Source organism: Zootermopsis nevadensis, unplaced genomic scaffold (genome assembly GCF_977971745.1).
Source record: "Zootermopsis nevadensis isolate Lab colony 2312 unplaced genomic scaffold, Znev_1.0 Znev_ptg000002l, whole genome shotgun sequence".
Taxonomy (NCBI): Eukaryota; Metazoa; Arthropoda; class Insecta; order Blattodea; family Termopsidae; genus Zootermopsis; species Zootermopsis nevadensis.
In genome coordinates, this window is record NW_028259134.1 from 20742414 (window position 1) to 20759361 (window position 16948).

Sequence of the window (16948 nt, forward strand, 5' to 3'; positions counted from 1 at the left end):
GTGTACACATGTAAGCTGGAAAAAGGCCCCCTTAACAACAGCACAAACGTACTTAACTTATGACTGTCCATTGTTTCCAGCAAGATTTATATCGTAACAGAATTTACTGTCCGCTTTAAAAGTTAAGTTACAACTACGTAAAATGCAACAGCGGGGCGTCGGAAGGGAGAAAAGGCATTTGTTGGATGCAGTCAGACACAAATAAATCCTGCGCAGTTACACTTTCACGTACGCCCGCAAGTCCTCGGCACTAGATGGGGGTGAGTGGCCAGCATCACGCCCCGGCCGGCTTTACCCCCGGGAAAGGACCCCGGTACCCACTGTAGAGGAGGCTGGGTGGGCCCCAGAGGCTAGAGGAAAAATCCTCTGCCCCCGTCGGGGATCGAACCCCGGTCGTCCAGCCTATAGCTAGTCACTATACTGACTGAGCTATCCCGGCTCATCCTCGAAACCGAATCTCGTTCAAATAACATTTAATAATTCTGAATTAACTTAAATTAAAAACAGAGGCGCAAAATGGCTCAACGTGGCTATCCTGCCATCTTCCGATCACGTGTCACGAAATGTCAATCCAACAGCGTGGTTTTCCTCACCTGATCTTGACCTCCTTCGACTGCCATTCGTTGTGCCTCTCGAAGCTGATAAGAATGGCGGCTATCTCCTAGAAACAAGGAAAAGAACGTCGTTTAGCAACAAAATTCAGTTACTAGACACCAGAACAGCAAATCCTTCGAAGCTGTGACAAACTAAAATATCTGGAACAGATTACAGCTACGACGATGTTGTTCTTCTCAACTGTGACACCGTGCAGACTATTTGGTAAATATCGACGTTTCGGAGAAACGAACTGGCTCTTTATTCCTAGGTTACCGTGAAATCCAAGTATTCCGGGTAAAAACTCCGTCAGATACAAGCTGTTGCAGGAGACAATTTATAAAATATGTGTACATTGTAATTTCTGCACGTTTCAATAAAAGAATATCTGAGCAAATACTATAGCAATGTTCTGTTGTCTCAATAAAGAGAGAGAAAACTGGCCATTAGATTTAAAAAACATTGCAAAAAAGGGGTTTCTTGACCACAGAGCCCAACAAAGAAAACTATTCTTGGCCCGAAGAATATAAAAATGATGGACAGCCCTGTTCTAAAGTAGCCACTGTTTCAGAATTAATTCTAAATAGCAACAGACCAGTAGCCTCATCCGTAGCCGCTGAGCAAGACAGAAAACATCCTATAAAGCTCAAGTAGACCTTTAAGGTTTTTTTTTTGTTGTTGACTGAACAGTAAGTGCCACCACGCCTAGCGCCCTGTATTTACAGGATTACAGCAAAGCGTCGTCTTTGTTTCGCCTGAAGAGAATAGAAAATTTACATTAAATTCCCATTATATGGTTTTGCATTAGCTCAGAGTATGGCGAGATTTGCTATGAATAGAATATCAGTAGCCCAAAGTATCCCAGGGAACAACAAGACTTCTGTTTGTTGCTTTACGGAACGCCGTTTGTAACACCGGGTAAGGTAATCGAGAACCTAGTTGAGCAGATACCGAAAAAGAACAAGATATAAATTAACAGCATCCATAAATCAGAACTGTACACAACAAGTTAACACCAGATATGTAATTCACGGAACCCGAGGATTTCGACAATCAACCAGCATGATAGTAAAATCCCTTAAGAAACATACATTCGGAAGATGGATGTCTTCTGGGTTATATTGTTCTCAGGTGTCTTAATTCCTAAACATTTTCCAATAACTTATTAAGCACCCCTAACTTACGAGGTGCGATCGAAAGGTTTCCAGACTGCGCGTATAAAAAAACCCGTACACTTATCTCAGGTATTAAATTCATCCAACACCCTCGAAGTAGTTCCCCTGGGAGTGAACACAACGATCCCAGCGCCGCTGCCAAGCCTGGAAGCATCCCTGGAAATCTTTCTTTGTCAGCCTGTCAAGCACCATCTGCGATTCTGCCTGAATCTCTTCTATCGTCTCAAATCTCCTTCCCTTTAGCTGAATTTTCATCTTTGGGAAGAGGAAGAAGTCACACGGCGAATAAGGAGGGTGCGGGATGACGGCCATGGTGTTTGAGGCCAAAAACTGCCGAACTTTGAGGGCGGTGTGCGCTGGCGCGTTGTCATGATGCGTCGCATGTGGAGTTCTTCCTTTAGAATCAGCTGACAGGTCCCATAGCCTATCCCAACAATGTCGCACAAGTCGTTGATGGTACGACGTCGATCTTCGTGAATGGCCTGCCGAATCTTCGTAACATTTTCGGGCGTTGTGCTCGAAGATGGTCGTCCAGAACGCTCGTCATCATCGACAGAGGTTCGGCCATTTTTAAAACGTGAATGCCACAAAAGTTTGTGCACGACCCATTGCGGACTCCCCAAATGCTTGCTTTAGCATTTCATAGGTTTCCGTAGCCGTTTTGGCGAGTCTTTGGCAAAATTTGATTTGTTCATGAAAATCCGCCATTGCGAAATCGCAGGAGGGTCGGTGTAATGCACTACCAAAACGCCCGTAACTAAGAAACAAATGCTAATACGATGATGCCGGCTGGCACACTGATTCACTATGAATGTAGGCCGCACCCCCTAGCGGCAGAAGCTCGTACTACATTCGGTTCGCCCTCTATTGACACAGTCTTGAAACTTTCCGATCGCACCTCGTATAAATCTGTCTGAGATTCTGGTTTCACGACAAGCATGTACAATTTTATAATCACTTCCAGATAAACTTCAGTGCCGTAATTACGTAATAAAAAGTTCAATTTCAGTTACTCATTTAATTTAATATGCAAGTTGTTCAGTCTTGGGGGCACAGTGAGCTGAAGTTGTAAAACCGACATAAAATTGCTTACACAGAGCAGATATAAAAATTCGTAGAACTTGATTATCAACTACCGCCACTTTCTGTTATTAAATTAGAAGCCTGCACGCAACGTCATTAATTTCTACAGCCACTTCGCATCGGTTATCCACTACGTAAGCAAAACAAACAATATTTGCGCTCTTGTAGTATCAAAACAAAATAGCAACGCTGTCCAAATCATATTGAAATATGGTGAAGTGATCTTCAGTTGTACAATTTCCAGAGTCAACATCACAATGTAAACACCTCACATTTTGCCTTCTGATTTACACATATAATGAAATACGATAATATAAAATTTATTACCATGCAGTAAATTTGAATCCATCCTCACGGTTGAAGAAGGACATATTTGGTACGTGTACAGCATGTCATAAACAGACATGTTTTTTCATAAATCAAATGAAGCAACACTTATCAAAATAATCAGTTTTTACCTCTGAATATAGAACCTTACTCAAGAACCCACAGATGGGTCTCTTATGATTCTCAAAATAAACCGCGATTATTTCCTTAAACAGCGTTAACGAATTGATCTTTGTAACGGTGAAGTGTGGTGTTTTCTTCGCGGTACGGACTGAATTCTTAAGTTTCATTTGAAAGAGCTTCGGCTCCAAAGGTTAATTAGCGTTTTAGTCGTATTATTTCCTTAAACAAGGTTAACCAGTTGATCTTTGTAATGGTAAAGTGTAGTGTTTTCTTCGCGGTACGGACTGAAATCTTAAGTTTCATTTGAAAGAGCTTCGGCTCCAAAGGTTAATTAGCGTTTTAGTCGTATTATTTCCTTAAACAAGGTTAACCAGTTGATCTTTGTAATGGTAAAGTGTTGTGTTTACTTCGCGGTACGGACTGAACCTTTAAGTAATATTCACATGAGCATCGGCTTCAAACGGATTAAAACGGAGCATTACGGAAACAAGTTATCTTAACTTGATAGAAGTTCCTGACACATTGTGTACTTTTCTATTATCGATGCCGAACCATCGACCTCTGTTACTATACAGTCAGTTAACTGTATCTACAGAAGCCATATGGAATGTTTAAACGTAATGGAATACGACAAATTCATTTATAATTTGACAGAGACAAATGCGTCCCTCGACGGGCATCGGCGACGTGACACATTCCACTGTTGCAGTGAGGTTATTGCGTACAGTAAGCTTGAATGTCACTGGCTCAAAAGATGGATGTTCCCCGCTATTAATAACGGCGGTAGCGACGTGTAGGGACGGCGAGTGAATACACACAGATGACGGCATGCGATTAAGATCCTATATTATTACTCGCGACTAGTGCATTTCTCTACGTCCGTGTGTCTTTCTATATTAAACTCCCCTCATCTACGGCACACAATTCTCATCTTTACGACATTCATCACTCGCATCCAACCACCACACCACGTAATATTCATGGGCATCTCTCTCAGTCTGCCACTGCTTCTCAAAATGCACACTTTTGTCTGCATCCGTTCCTTTCTGCGAGTCCATTTCATGTTCCTTCTTCGATCCTCAGCTCAGGACAAGCATGACACTGCACAAGGCGTCGTACAGTTCAAACACCACAAGGCTACACATCCAACATCCATCACACATCATATTAACTTGCTTCTGACAGATCCGTACGCAATCCTGATTTCTCTGTATGAGATTTGAGGTTCTCAGGGCGGCGAGTATGAAGATGGCTGTGGCCACAAACTTCTTTATGCCGAAGACGACTCACTTCTGGGACGCTGCGCCCTATACTCTGGCAACGAGCTTACACTCCGACAGCTTAACCCCAGGGAAGAAGAATGACTTTGAATAGCTGTCTTCTGGGTTGTAGTCCCGTGTATTCTGCCAGAATTTTACCAATGTTTCAGAGGTCCTTACCCTGATGATGGAGGCAGTAACGACCGCTTTATCAGCGACTGAGATATATCTCCTGAAAGACTTGAGGTTCTCACAGCGGTGAGTATGAAGATTTCCGTCTTCTGGGTTGTTGCGCTGTGTAGTCTGGTCGATGTTTACCAACGTTTCAGAGGTCATACTGCCTCCGTCATCAGAGTATGAAGATTTCCGTCTTCTGGGTTGTTGCGCTGTGTAGTCTGGTCGATGTTTACCAACGTTTCAGAGGTCATACTGCCTCCGTCATCAGAGCATGAAGATTTCTGTCTTCTGGGTTGTTGCGCTGTGTAGTCTGGTCGATGTTAACCAACGTTTCAGAGGTCATACTGCCTCCGTCATCAGAGTATGAAGACTTCTGTCTTCTGGGTTGTTGCGCTGTGTAGTCTGGTCGATGTTAACCAACGTTTCGAGGTCATACTGCCTCCGTCATCAGGGCGATGAATATGCCCTGATGACGGAGGCAGTATGACCTCTGAAACGTTGGTTAACATCGACCAGACTACACAGCGCAACAACCCAGAAGACGGAAATCTTCATATATCTGCTGCTTCCTACAACACCCGGCGTACTCTTAAAGCTCTGGCGCTGTTAGTGTTGAAATGTTGGGTCCTTCTACCATATTACAACACCTCAGCCGCTATTCGTTATAGGATGGATTATACACAGGTCAACACCCGCGAACCCACAACCGAGGAATGAAATCGGAATAAAAAAAAATTGCACGGCGTTGAAAATTATTTTTTGTGCAGGTGCAGCGATCACTACTGCTGCACTATTTTAGCGATGCCATTTCCTGTGTACACTGAGAGCTACAATGCGCGACATTCGCTCCTCCATTCTTTATTACTCGCGTCACCTAACAGAACCAGCCCTTCTAGTAAATGTTCATTTATATTCTCGTACAACTGATATTCTGCTCATAATTAACAGTTTAACTGCAGTGTTACTTCGAAAACAGTTCGGTAACATTTTATATTCATAGCAATTTAAAGTAACATGTGGATGATATGGAGGAAATTAACGTGAAAATAATAGAGTGATGTGGGATTCCATAAACATTGTTCATCCAGCATTTTGTAACAGAAAAAGGGAGAATTCATGCACAGGTCGCTATGCGGCAGCATGCAGCACACGTGCATTATTGAAGATCCGCCATTAATTAAACTCGCATGAACAATATATGTGCGAACAATCTAGTTTCCGTATAAAAATGCAGTGTTCCATGCAGCAGGAGTTTCACTATTGCAAAGCTAAAAACTCCGTACCGTTTTCCCCCCTGATTAAATAACGGGCATTAGTATTACAGATTAACGAAATTTCGTTAATATCGACATGAATTAATTCCAATGAAGTCCACTTCGTCTTGGCACTTCGCAGTTCCGTCATCAACACGACGTGAAAACAGGAACAAACTTCAGTGTTGAAGATATACAGAGTGTTGCACTTAAAACGCAACCCAATAATTCCCTACTGTGTTAGAAATAGTATCTGAAGCAGATTCATCCCGCATAAATACCCTTTTCCAACCTCCCCCGTGACACTCGAGTCACGATCACCCTTGCGTCAGCCGTGCTACGTACTACGCTATTCTAATGACAGCAGCAAATTGCAGGCTATATAGAGGCGATAGTTCGCTCTGTTCCTGTAAAAGTCAGGACACACCACGTGCATGGCATCGCCACATCGTGAAAGATATGAAACTACTGTCCACAGATCACGAGAAAAACCCTTCTGAGGGAAATCGTTTCTGGTCGGTGCGAGGGGAATGTTACTTATCAGCTGGACTAGAGGGCTGCTATTGGTGGGAAGTGTGATACGTCACAGTTTTATTCTACTACACACAGACTGAAAACATCAAGCAGTTACGAGTAGCGTGTAGTGAGCGCACCTCTAATGTGTTCTGCGGGTGTTGCGATAATATTCTAGATTAAATCGCTGTGCCGCTGTGAGGTAATCTTAAAGCTGTACCCATTAGAACACGTGAAAGATTGTTGTCTGTTGTTCGTTCAGTGGTTGTGGAACGAATGTTTTTAGGATGGGTCGTCACTCATCGCGAAATCTTGCGCATGCGCGTATATCGAATTCCTAGCAGGGATTTTCTCCTGATCTACGGAGAGTACAATGCGTCCACTGGGGGCGCACACAAACACGTTTCGTACGTACAGAAAGTCCAAAATACACTTGGATGTTCGTGTTTTATTCTCCACGTCTTATCTCACATTAAGGAATAAAAAACCGAACATGTCTTTATGTTCGTCACCAAGACGAAAGAGTATTTACTCTCAGACGGTGGTTAGCACAGTCCCTGGATTCCATAAATACGCTGGGCCTACGAACGTTTATCAGCTCCGTCCAAGTAGGAACTTCTCTTTTCCTCACTGACGGCAATGAAAGGGGTTTAGATAATCTCCTTTTGCATCCACATTTCCCTGTGCAAATGAACAGACTCTTATCGAAATACATGTAAATCTTCTCTCATAAAAGCGAGTACGTCCATTAGCATATCTTTAAAACTGTATTTCATCACACCTTATTTTACTTTTTCACGTGTATGTTTCCATTCAAGTTTCACTTTAACCCACCGAAGCATAAAACTCGTCTAAATAACATTTAAAAATTCGGTTCCCTCAAAGGAAACACAACACTTCGTTCAACATCACAAAGGCCAATCGGTTAATGCCGTTTGGTAAATAAACGCTGTTTATTCTAAAAATCACACGAGGCCCATACATATCGCACACTGTGATTAAACCGAATAGTTAGTGGTACATATAGTTACCGCTGGGTTCTAAAGGACTGACACGGCAATATTCGGAAAAAAGCCTCATCTGGGTACTACATATTAAATTAATTAAATAGATTGAAGTTGACACTACTTTTGTTCAAGTATTCCCTTATTGTCGACTGGCACACGAATGATTTACTGTCCACTTAAACATCGCTACGGTCTAAATTCGCGAAAGAGATTATTGGCGAAGTTCGTAAGAACTTTCACAAACCAGACGAACAAGAAATCCGAGGAACATAAAACTATGTACAACTACGGAGCCTCTATTACACCACAGAACTTTGCGAACAGACACTGAGCAGCATTAGGAATGCAGCGAACTATAAACTGCCGGAAACTTCGATCTGGAGCAAAGTGTGAAGATGCGACGACAAATGAGAATTATTACGTTAATTCTGGTCCATTCTGAACTTTGATGTGATCCATTCTTGGGCTATTTAACGACGCCTGATCAACTTCATTGATTATATAGCGCTCAATCTTGTTAGGATGACAACAAATCAGAATGAATGTGGCAGGTAGCTCACATTAAGGCACTTTTCACGAATTTATAACTTCCTGCAACTGTGAAACATTCAGCATTAGAGGAAATGTGATCATCTGAAACGTCGGTAAGAAGTAAAATTCTACACGGTCCATGCACCCAAAAGTAGGTTCTTCATCTAGTCGCAAAAACCCCCTAGAACTTCTACGCCATGATAACAACTTCAAAGCACTGAGTCGTAACACGATATGTTTTTTTTTTAAAGTTTCAATCTATGCAGTTTCCTTTATCACGACTGTACAACTCTCGCCCACGAGCCATTCTGAAAAGCCATCCATTTATCCGAGCCAATGCAGCGTGCGCGGTCGAGGTACAGAAGTTGCTTCTAGAGTCGAGCTAATCCATCCATCCATCCGCCATTGATCGCCCGGTCCACGTCGGTGTCTGAGGGTAACACGGCCACAAAGCATCGCTATTCCGACGTCAGTTCAAGCTGCCACGCTACTTGTATTCGCCAGCGACTTCTGCCTTCCCGTTCACCGTTCATAACAACATCCTCATTCGTAAGTGGGATTTGAGGTTCGCACTGCGGTCAGTCTCGTAGAAGTTTACATTGCTGCCTCTGAAACGTAGGCAAACGTCTACCAGACTACGCGGCACTACAACCCAAAAGACTGCCATCTACAGTATCCTCATTCGATGTTAACCAACTTTTGTAGCTGTCCCAGTTTTATCACTGTTCTATCGCCTTCCGGACTTCCGTTCCGGAAATACGCACCGTCTCCATGTTTTAATAGTTCTATCTGAGAACTGACGTTCTCGCGGTGGTGATGATGTCGATTTTGGTCTTCAGAGTTGAAAAGTCCTGCGTGTAGCCTTGTATGTCATAAGTTCTAAACCCGTGGACAAACGACGTGTCCTGAGAGACCCACGTATTTTTTTTTTTGTAACACAACAGTACCGTATCTCTTTTGTAATGAAAAAAAAACAGTTGTCGCTTAATTAAATATTTAACTTTCAATCAATAATTTACAAGAATAAGAAGGCTGGCAAGAAAATTACTGACCACAGCGGTCCCTCGATTAATGATAATAACTGGTTCCACGAAAACCATCGTTAACTGAAATTATCGATAACAGAATATAGGAAATACATGTTAAATGCCCAATTCGTTCCGAGACAAGTAACGCACATCAAACACTGAAAGGGTAGCCAACTGAACTCATAAAAGGTCTCGTTGATTGGCTGAGGCCTGCAGAGTCCACCTAGGAGCGCTCGGATTGGGCGAAATTGAGGGCCATATGACATCATAAACATGTCATTAATCGAAACTGTATCGCTAATAGAAACAATAGGACCCTGTTGGAGCCGGATCGTTAATCGATGGCATCGTGAACCGAGGGACCACTGTAATACGTAAATATGTTTGCTGTAGTAAGTCAATATTATTTCAATAAAATACCACGATGTTTCACTACTAAGTTGTCGTCTTCTATGACTCGGCAATCTGCAAGTCGACAAGACAGGACTGAAAATTGTGCGAACCTCTGCTACTGGTTCCTCCGAAACGTCGATAACCAACACAAGATTACACGCGTCACGGCCCAGAATACCACAACCGACATTTTCGTTTCCTTTTATTGATATTTCATCTTCGCCTGAGCACTGCAGGATTACGTTCAACTGCCTCTCCCGAAGCCCATCCGCGTGTCCTCCGGTCTCTGCGCCGCCCCTTCGCGTGGTCGTCGTCTCCTCCTTCCAGCGCCTGTATCGATATTCCATTTGTCTTCATTGTGTATTGTTTGTGCTGCACCCAACTCTCTCGGCACACTTCAGTTTCATTGGCAGTAACGTATCTGGAACCAACTCCATGGATCACAGCAGAGACGTGAAGTTTCTCAACCACGGGTCCAAACTTCTACCCGAGGGGTCCGCCAAGTTCAGTAGATTCTACTCTCTTGTCTTGATGCCGAGCCGCAGTAAATTTTGAGCTTTTCTGTACCATACTGTGCCACGGTGGTCTAGCGGTTAGAAGGCTGGCCTTGTAATCCTGGGGTCTCGGGTTCGATTCCCGGCGGTGCCCGAATTTATAACTTGTGTTGGGCAAGGCCGTGGTCTAGGAAACACGGAGTTTTCCTCCGGGGGCTTCCCCGGTTTCTCCGTGGCATCCCAACAATTACTCCATTCACACACAGAAGAAGGCAATGGCAAACCACTTCTGGATCATCTGCCAAGAACGTATATGAACAGGTCCCAGTCCGAGAAAAGGATGGAAGGACCCTGTTCATATGGACCTGTCGTCAGACAGAACACTAAATAATAATAAGATGAGGTGGTCTAGCGGTTAGAACGCTGGCCTTGTAATCCTGGGGTCTCGGGTTCGATTCCCGGCGGTGCCCGAATTTATAACTTGTGTTGGGCAAGGCCGTGGTCTAGGCAACACGGAGTTTTCCTCCGTGGCATCCCAACAATTACTCCATTCACACACACAGAAGAAGGCAATGGCAAACCACTTCTGGATCATCTGCCAAGAACGTATATGAACAGGTCCCAGTCCGAGAAAAGGATGAAAGGACCCTGTTCATATGGACCTGTCGTCAGACAGAACACTAAATAATAATAAGATGAGGTGGTCTAGCGGTTAGAACGCTGGCCTTGTAATCCTGGGGTCTCGGGTTCGATTCCCGGCGGTGCCCGAATTTATAACTTGTGTTGGGCAAGGCCGTGATCTAGGAAACACGGAGTTTTCCTCCGTGGCATCCCAACAATTACTCCATTCCCACACACAGAAGAAGGCAATGGCAAACCACTTCTGGATCATCTGCCAAGAACGTATATGAACAGGTCCCAGTCCGAGAAAAGGATGCAAGGATCCTGTTCATATGGACCTGTCGTCAGACAGAACACTAAATAATAATAAGATGAGGTGGTCTAGCGGTTAGAACGCTGGCCTTGTAATCCTGGGGTCTCGGGTTCGATTCCCGGCGGTGCCCGAATTTATAACTTGTGTTGGGCAAGGCCGTGATCTAGGAAACACGGAGTTTTCCTCCGTGGCATCCCAACAATTACTCCATTCACACACAGAAGAAGGCAATGGCAAACCACTTCTGGATCATCTGCCAAGAACGTATATGAACAGGTCCCAGTCCGAGAAAAGGATGCAAGAATCCTGTTCATATGGACCTGTCGTCAGACAGAACACTACAAATAAACTGTTTACTCCCAAATGGAGTAAATAAAGCATCTTCTGACTATTTCACATAATATATACCCCTTGAGGCGAATTATACGATAGTGCATTGAAATACGCCACAGCCACTTCATTCCACTTAACGTTCAAATTCATTATTTACAGTCAACATCAAATTCGACACAACGCAACTATCAAGTTGATAACGCTTCATTAAAACAATGACGTAGAATGCCTTTGGAAATTCTGTACAGTCTGCTTCGGATAATCTTGTTACTAAAACACTATAAGGCTTCCAAAGACAGACAGTGTACGTAACCTGTCGCAGCTCGTGAAGAAGGCGACATTTCTTCGACTACTTACTTCATCAGCAATTTCCAGAAGCTCAAGTACTTTCGTCCTACAGATGTTTGTCTTATCGGCTGTGAGAAACATACTGCCCTTAAGATGGAGATAGCATTTCCCCCCGAAACTTCCAGTGCACCCGACGTCACAGCCCAGAACATCGACTTCTTCATCGCCGTGTGGATCTCAATCCACCGTAAAGTGCGAACGAGCTGTGGGCTGTAAGAACCCAGTGTTAACCGGACACAGCCTTGCATATAAATAAAACAACAAATCTACAGTTCTCACTGACGACATGACAAAAACCGCCTTGTTGCCCGCTATTAAATTCTCGGCCTCTTTTCTTCGCAGCCAAAGACCCACACATCCCTCCCTACAAAGATAAGTTTGTAAATGGACTCGCCCAAGTTTATTGCGCAGTCGAAATTCATCAGCATCCATAAAATAACGCGACTGCATCAACGACACATCATATCTCTTCTCTCCGCTTTAACCACGTGGCCACAACTAGAACTGCCATTTTATTAAATGTTAAACATTCATAAAAAATTCTTCATCTCAACTTCCAAGTAGAAGATGAAGTTTTCAGCTTTCTTTGACCCCATCAGGCAATTTCAGCGCCATCTTCCCATAACCTAGATGACATTTTTTAATGACAGAGCAATCCTGCAGTTTCTTATCATAAGTTTCCAGTGACTATGCAGCAAATCTAATGCGCTGGATATATTAACATTTAAATCCACAGTTAAATTACTTTTAAAAAGGCTTCTCCAAACGCTAATGGTATGAATGCTGATTTATGCACATTTATAAACAAAGTTCCATTTTAATTTGAATGCTAATAGAAGCAACTTACACGCCTTCAACAAATAGCGGAATTTCTTTTCCAACAAGGTTAAATGCAAGATTTGTATACGAGATGATATATTTCGATGTCTTCACAGCACTTTACGTGAAGTGCAGTCTGTGACGGCACCGAAGACGCCCTCGGCCAGCAAATAATTGTAGGCCACTCGGTGAAAATGTATCAGTTGCAGAGAACGCACGGGATGTGAAAATGATAAATTATAAATACAAAAAAATAATTACTACGGTGTTAATAACATTTATTTGTGGATAACTGAAAGACTTGTATGAAGAAGGTTTCTCTTATGGCATGTTTGCGTCGTGTGATCTGGTAGAACAGGGGTGGCCAGCCCGCGGCCCGCGGGCCGCATGTGGCCCGCCTTGAACATTTTTCCGGCCCGCGAGATTCATCACACTTTTACAAAATATATTTATTTTATAATGGCCAAAGTAGTGAAAACCAATGTATTAAAAAAATACATTATTTGTGCATCCATATATTCAAAAATTATCTGTTTACATGTAAGAATAATAGTAAAGACAATAATAATAACTCATTATGTTTCAATTTTTCACTCCAAAAAAATGTCTATAGTGTATCTAAATCTAATATGGGGATATATAATTTTATATGTGGCCCGCGGAGTTATGATGCATTTCCAAAAGTGGCCCGAAAGATCATTTGGGTTGGCCACACCTGTGGTAGAAGTTTATCGACGTTTCACACGTACGTGTTGCCTCCGTCATCGATGTTCATTCTATGAGCATACAGTTCATTACGAAGGAAGGGACGTAGGTAACAATGATATTATATTTTGCGCATGCAATGGCTGAACGCTGTTGGTTCTCAATTGTTACGGAACCACACGACACGATAGTCGAGATATTCATAGAAATAAAAAAGGACATCCCCTCCCGTCATGTTCTTTTGTTCCCAGGAGCTACACGAGGCAACAGATGGGAAAACTCGAACGTCCAGATTCCGATAAAAACACAAGAGAAACATTCTGTTGTTTCGATTCTTTGTGTTGCGACGAGAAAAGCGGATCTGTCAGTGCAGCAAAGAGTAAGATCTCACAGAGTTTCTGCCTACCTTAAGACGCATTTAAGCGCAGAACTTGTGACAAGGAACCAGACGCACTGACTCATCAGAACCGCCGCCGCCGCCGACGACGACGACTATGGGGAAAAGTCAAAAATGAAGGCGACAAAGAGAATGTGAAAAGCTTACTAAGCACACTAAGACTATTTTCACTATTTCGTATCTTGTGTCTGTCCATCCCTAAGAAGTCTTGGCCGGGCGTCGCAGATGAATGTTAAGTACTCAAATCTTGGCCCGGAGTCCGGCTATTCTAATTCGTGGTTTCCCTCAGACCCTAAAATGGAGGTATAGCGTCTTGAATTAGGCCACGACCGTATTCCTTCCAATCCTTCCCAATTCATTAACAACCATACCATCCGACGCCCAAAGTCTGAGCCACAGATTCTATAAATGAATAACAATTTTCATGAAAATTATATGAACTTAATGTCGCTAGAGGTGACGAACTCCGACTTCATACACCCAACACCAACACAGCAGCCGTGCGAAATTTTGTCAGAAGCGGTCTTAGCACATGTATCATCTGGAAGTCTACATTACTTAAAGAACTAACTAAATATGCAAGCCGCCCGAGGCTATGACAAAAAAAGGTAATAATTTTGTCTTATGTTGTTCTTTCACAGCACATTTCATTATGATCCAGAATGCAATATGACATTACGCACTCAAGCGAAGCAAGTTTTTGGCAGCTATAGATTTTAAACCACCATGGGGAGGGGGGGGGGGCAGAATGTTGCATTTTCTGTTCATTCATACATTGGACGTATCAATTCCAAACGCCAACCTGGAGCGGGGAACAACCCCATTATTAAATCTGTAACCATAGTTACAGCGGAGAGAAAATATGCAGCAGGAGCAACTCCGGGAGATGTTAACATCGACCGGCCACATGGTTTAGTGCAAAAGAAGCATTTTCACGCATCCAGATTAAAGAGAAGAAAGTACGACAGAACTTTCAGAAGCAGGCAACTTGTAGAAGTTGCCACTACTTAGCGCAACTCCGGCATTCATATTCCTATTTATAGCTTATTTAACGACACCGCCACAAGCTGAGAGCGCCCAGAGCGATCATTTCAAAGTAAAACAAACCGAATTAATTAAAAAAAAACCAGACTTTAACAAACTGATTCTGTAAGTGCGTGCTCTGAAGGGACCACGATCTAACATCGCCTGCACAGCAGGGTTCTGGGTTTGAACTCGACCGCGCAGTCCTCACAAACGTAGAAGGTGTTTTGACACGGTATGCAGAGAGCATGGGGCGGGGGGGTTCAATAAAGAGAACGGACCCCTACACAAGGGACAGAACGACAGAAGAAAGAGATGGAACACGCGCAAACGGAGGGAGGAAAACAGAGAAACGATTAATTAATCCGTGTCCCCAGCGCCACAGATTTTATACCTCCAAAATTCGCAAATCCCTTTCATTCGTTTCCTCTCAGCCAGTTTGAAACCTCTACATAGGAGACCGGTCGCTGCAACTATGGTTACAGATGTAATGCAAAACAAAGATTAAAAACCGGCCGTTTCAGGCTGACATTTGAAATTGATACGTTCCGCCGTATGAATGAATAGAAATTGCAACATTCTGCCACCCTTTCGTGGTTAATTGCATAGAAAAACTTTTTAGGCTTCAGTATGGAGTACTGTTACGGTTACGAAAGTCGGTCACCAGGGCCGAAATTTGAACCCAGGACCTCCCAGACACAAACGAGGAATGCCAACCAGGACACAACAACGCCTGGGTTGACCTTCACCTCTACATCTGACACAGCCTTCTCTGGCTTTCAACAAACAGCCTCTTGTTAATTAACTTTCCACGATTGAAACTAAGCTGAACCCAGTGGCGTTAGTGCCTTCGCACACAAAACAAAAACCTTGCTCCAACAGCGCACGAAAGAGAAATTTTGATAAGACACGCAGAGTAGTAAGCAGATCGGATCAAACCAACAAGCCATTAAAGCCGATATTATGTAACAACGAGTAACCCTAAGCTTCAGAACCACACCATAAAACCTTATGGGAAGTGAAGACTTCACTTCCCGAATGAGTACAAAACACTTTTTCGACCTAATAACGAAGTCTGCTTCATTTAATTTCGGCTGCCGACAGTACGGCACAGGAACTGAACCTGTACCGACTCACGCGACGTCCACTCTTTCCCTCCCTCGGGAATGACGTGTGTTCATTGTGCACAGATAACGAGCTAACACAAACGCGAGAAGAGAATAAGATTGGATCGATAGGGGAGAATGAAACAGCCTCGCCAAGAGTGCGTCATCATAATGGAGGTAGAAATTACACGCCTACCAGGAGATTCATTACTGATCACATCGAACTTCAAACATCGCCCAGGTACACGGCATTCGAACACACATCAAGCACATACGATCCGATGCTGCTTATTGTTTTATTTAACGATTATGTGTAAACTTCGAGATTCATGTATGGACAACTGAGAGAGGGACTACAGGTTGTACAATTAAAAACGTAACCGAACAAGTCACGCACCACTGAACAAAAATTAAATCAGAAGTAGGTCCACCCCCTGTAAATACTCAAGGTCACCATGGTTTAATTCTTGTCCGAAACACGAGAAGGACGCCAAAACTTTTATCGGAAAAATATTATTTTGCGTCATTTAACATTTCAAATTCTTACATGCAGTCAAACGAAACAGACTACACATTTTCTTACGTCGTTCTTGAACAACAAATAGAAGTTGTTTCTTTTTACTAAAGACTTCGTATCAGAACTACGTGGGACGGGTCACAAGATTCCATCGACGTAGTATTGACGAAAAAATGCTAACGTCTATAGTGAAGATTTTCGTCTTCTGGGTTGTTGTGCTGTGTAGTCTGGTCGATGTTAACCAACGTTTCAGAGGTCATACTGCCTCCGTCATCAGAGTATGAAGATTTCTGTCTTCTGGGTTGTTGCGCTGTGTAGTCTGGTCGATGTTAACCAACATTTCAGAGGTCATACTGCCTCCATCATCAGGGCGATGGGTACGAAGATTTCTGTCTTCTGGGTTGTTGCGCTGTGTAGTCTGGTCGATGTTTACCAACGTTTCAGAGGTCATACTGCCTCCGTCATCAGAGTATGAAGATTTCTGTCTTCTGGGTTGTTGCGCTGTGTAGTCTGGTCGATGTTAACCAACGTTTCAGAGGTCATACTGCCTCCGTCATCAGGGTGATGAAGGAGGCAGTATGACCTCTGAAACGTTGGTTAACATCGACCAGACTACACGGCGCAACAACCCAGAAGACAGAAATCTTCATACTCACCGCCCTGATGACGGAGGCAGTATGACCTCTGAAACGTTGGTAAACATCGACCAGACTACACAGCGCAACAACCCAGAAGACCGAAATCTTCATACTCACAGCTGTGAAAACCTCAAATCTTACGTCTATAGTAAAATTTGAACTCCATTTTTT

The 16948-nt window shown here is 43.3% G+C and overlaps 1 protein-coding gene across 9 annotated transcripts in view; it reads right to left on the reverse strand.

Moving 5' to 3' along the window:
* Camta (Calmodulin-binding transcription activator) overlaps nt 1–16948 on the reverse strand; it is a 158589-nt gene that overhangs the window by 49748 nt on the left and 91893 nt on the right. For all 9 annotated transcript variants that reach the window (XM_087356193.1, XM_087356194.1, XM_087356195.1 and 6 more), the window contains one exon: nt 594–661. In XM_087356193.1, coding sequence (XP_087212319.1) covers nt 594–661 — 68 coding nt within the window. The remainder of the gene's footprint in view (nt 1–593; nt 662–16948) is intronic.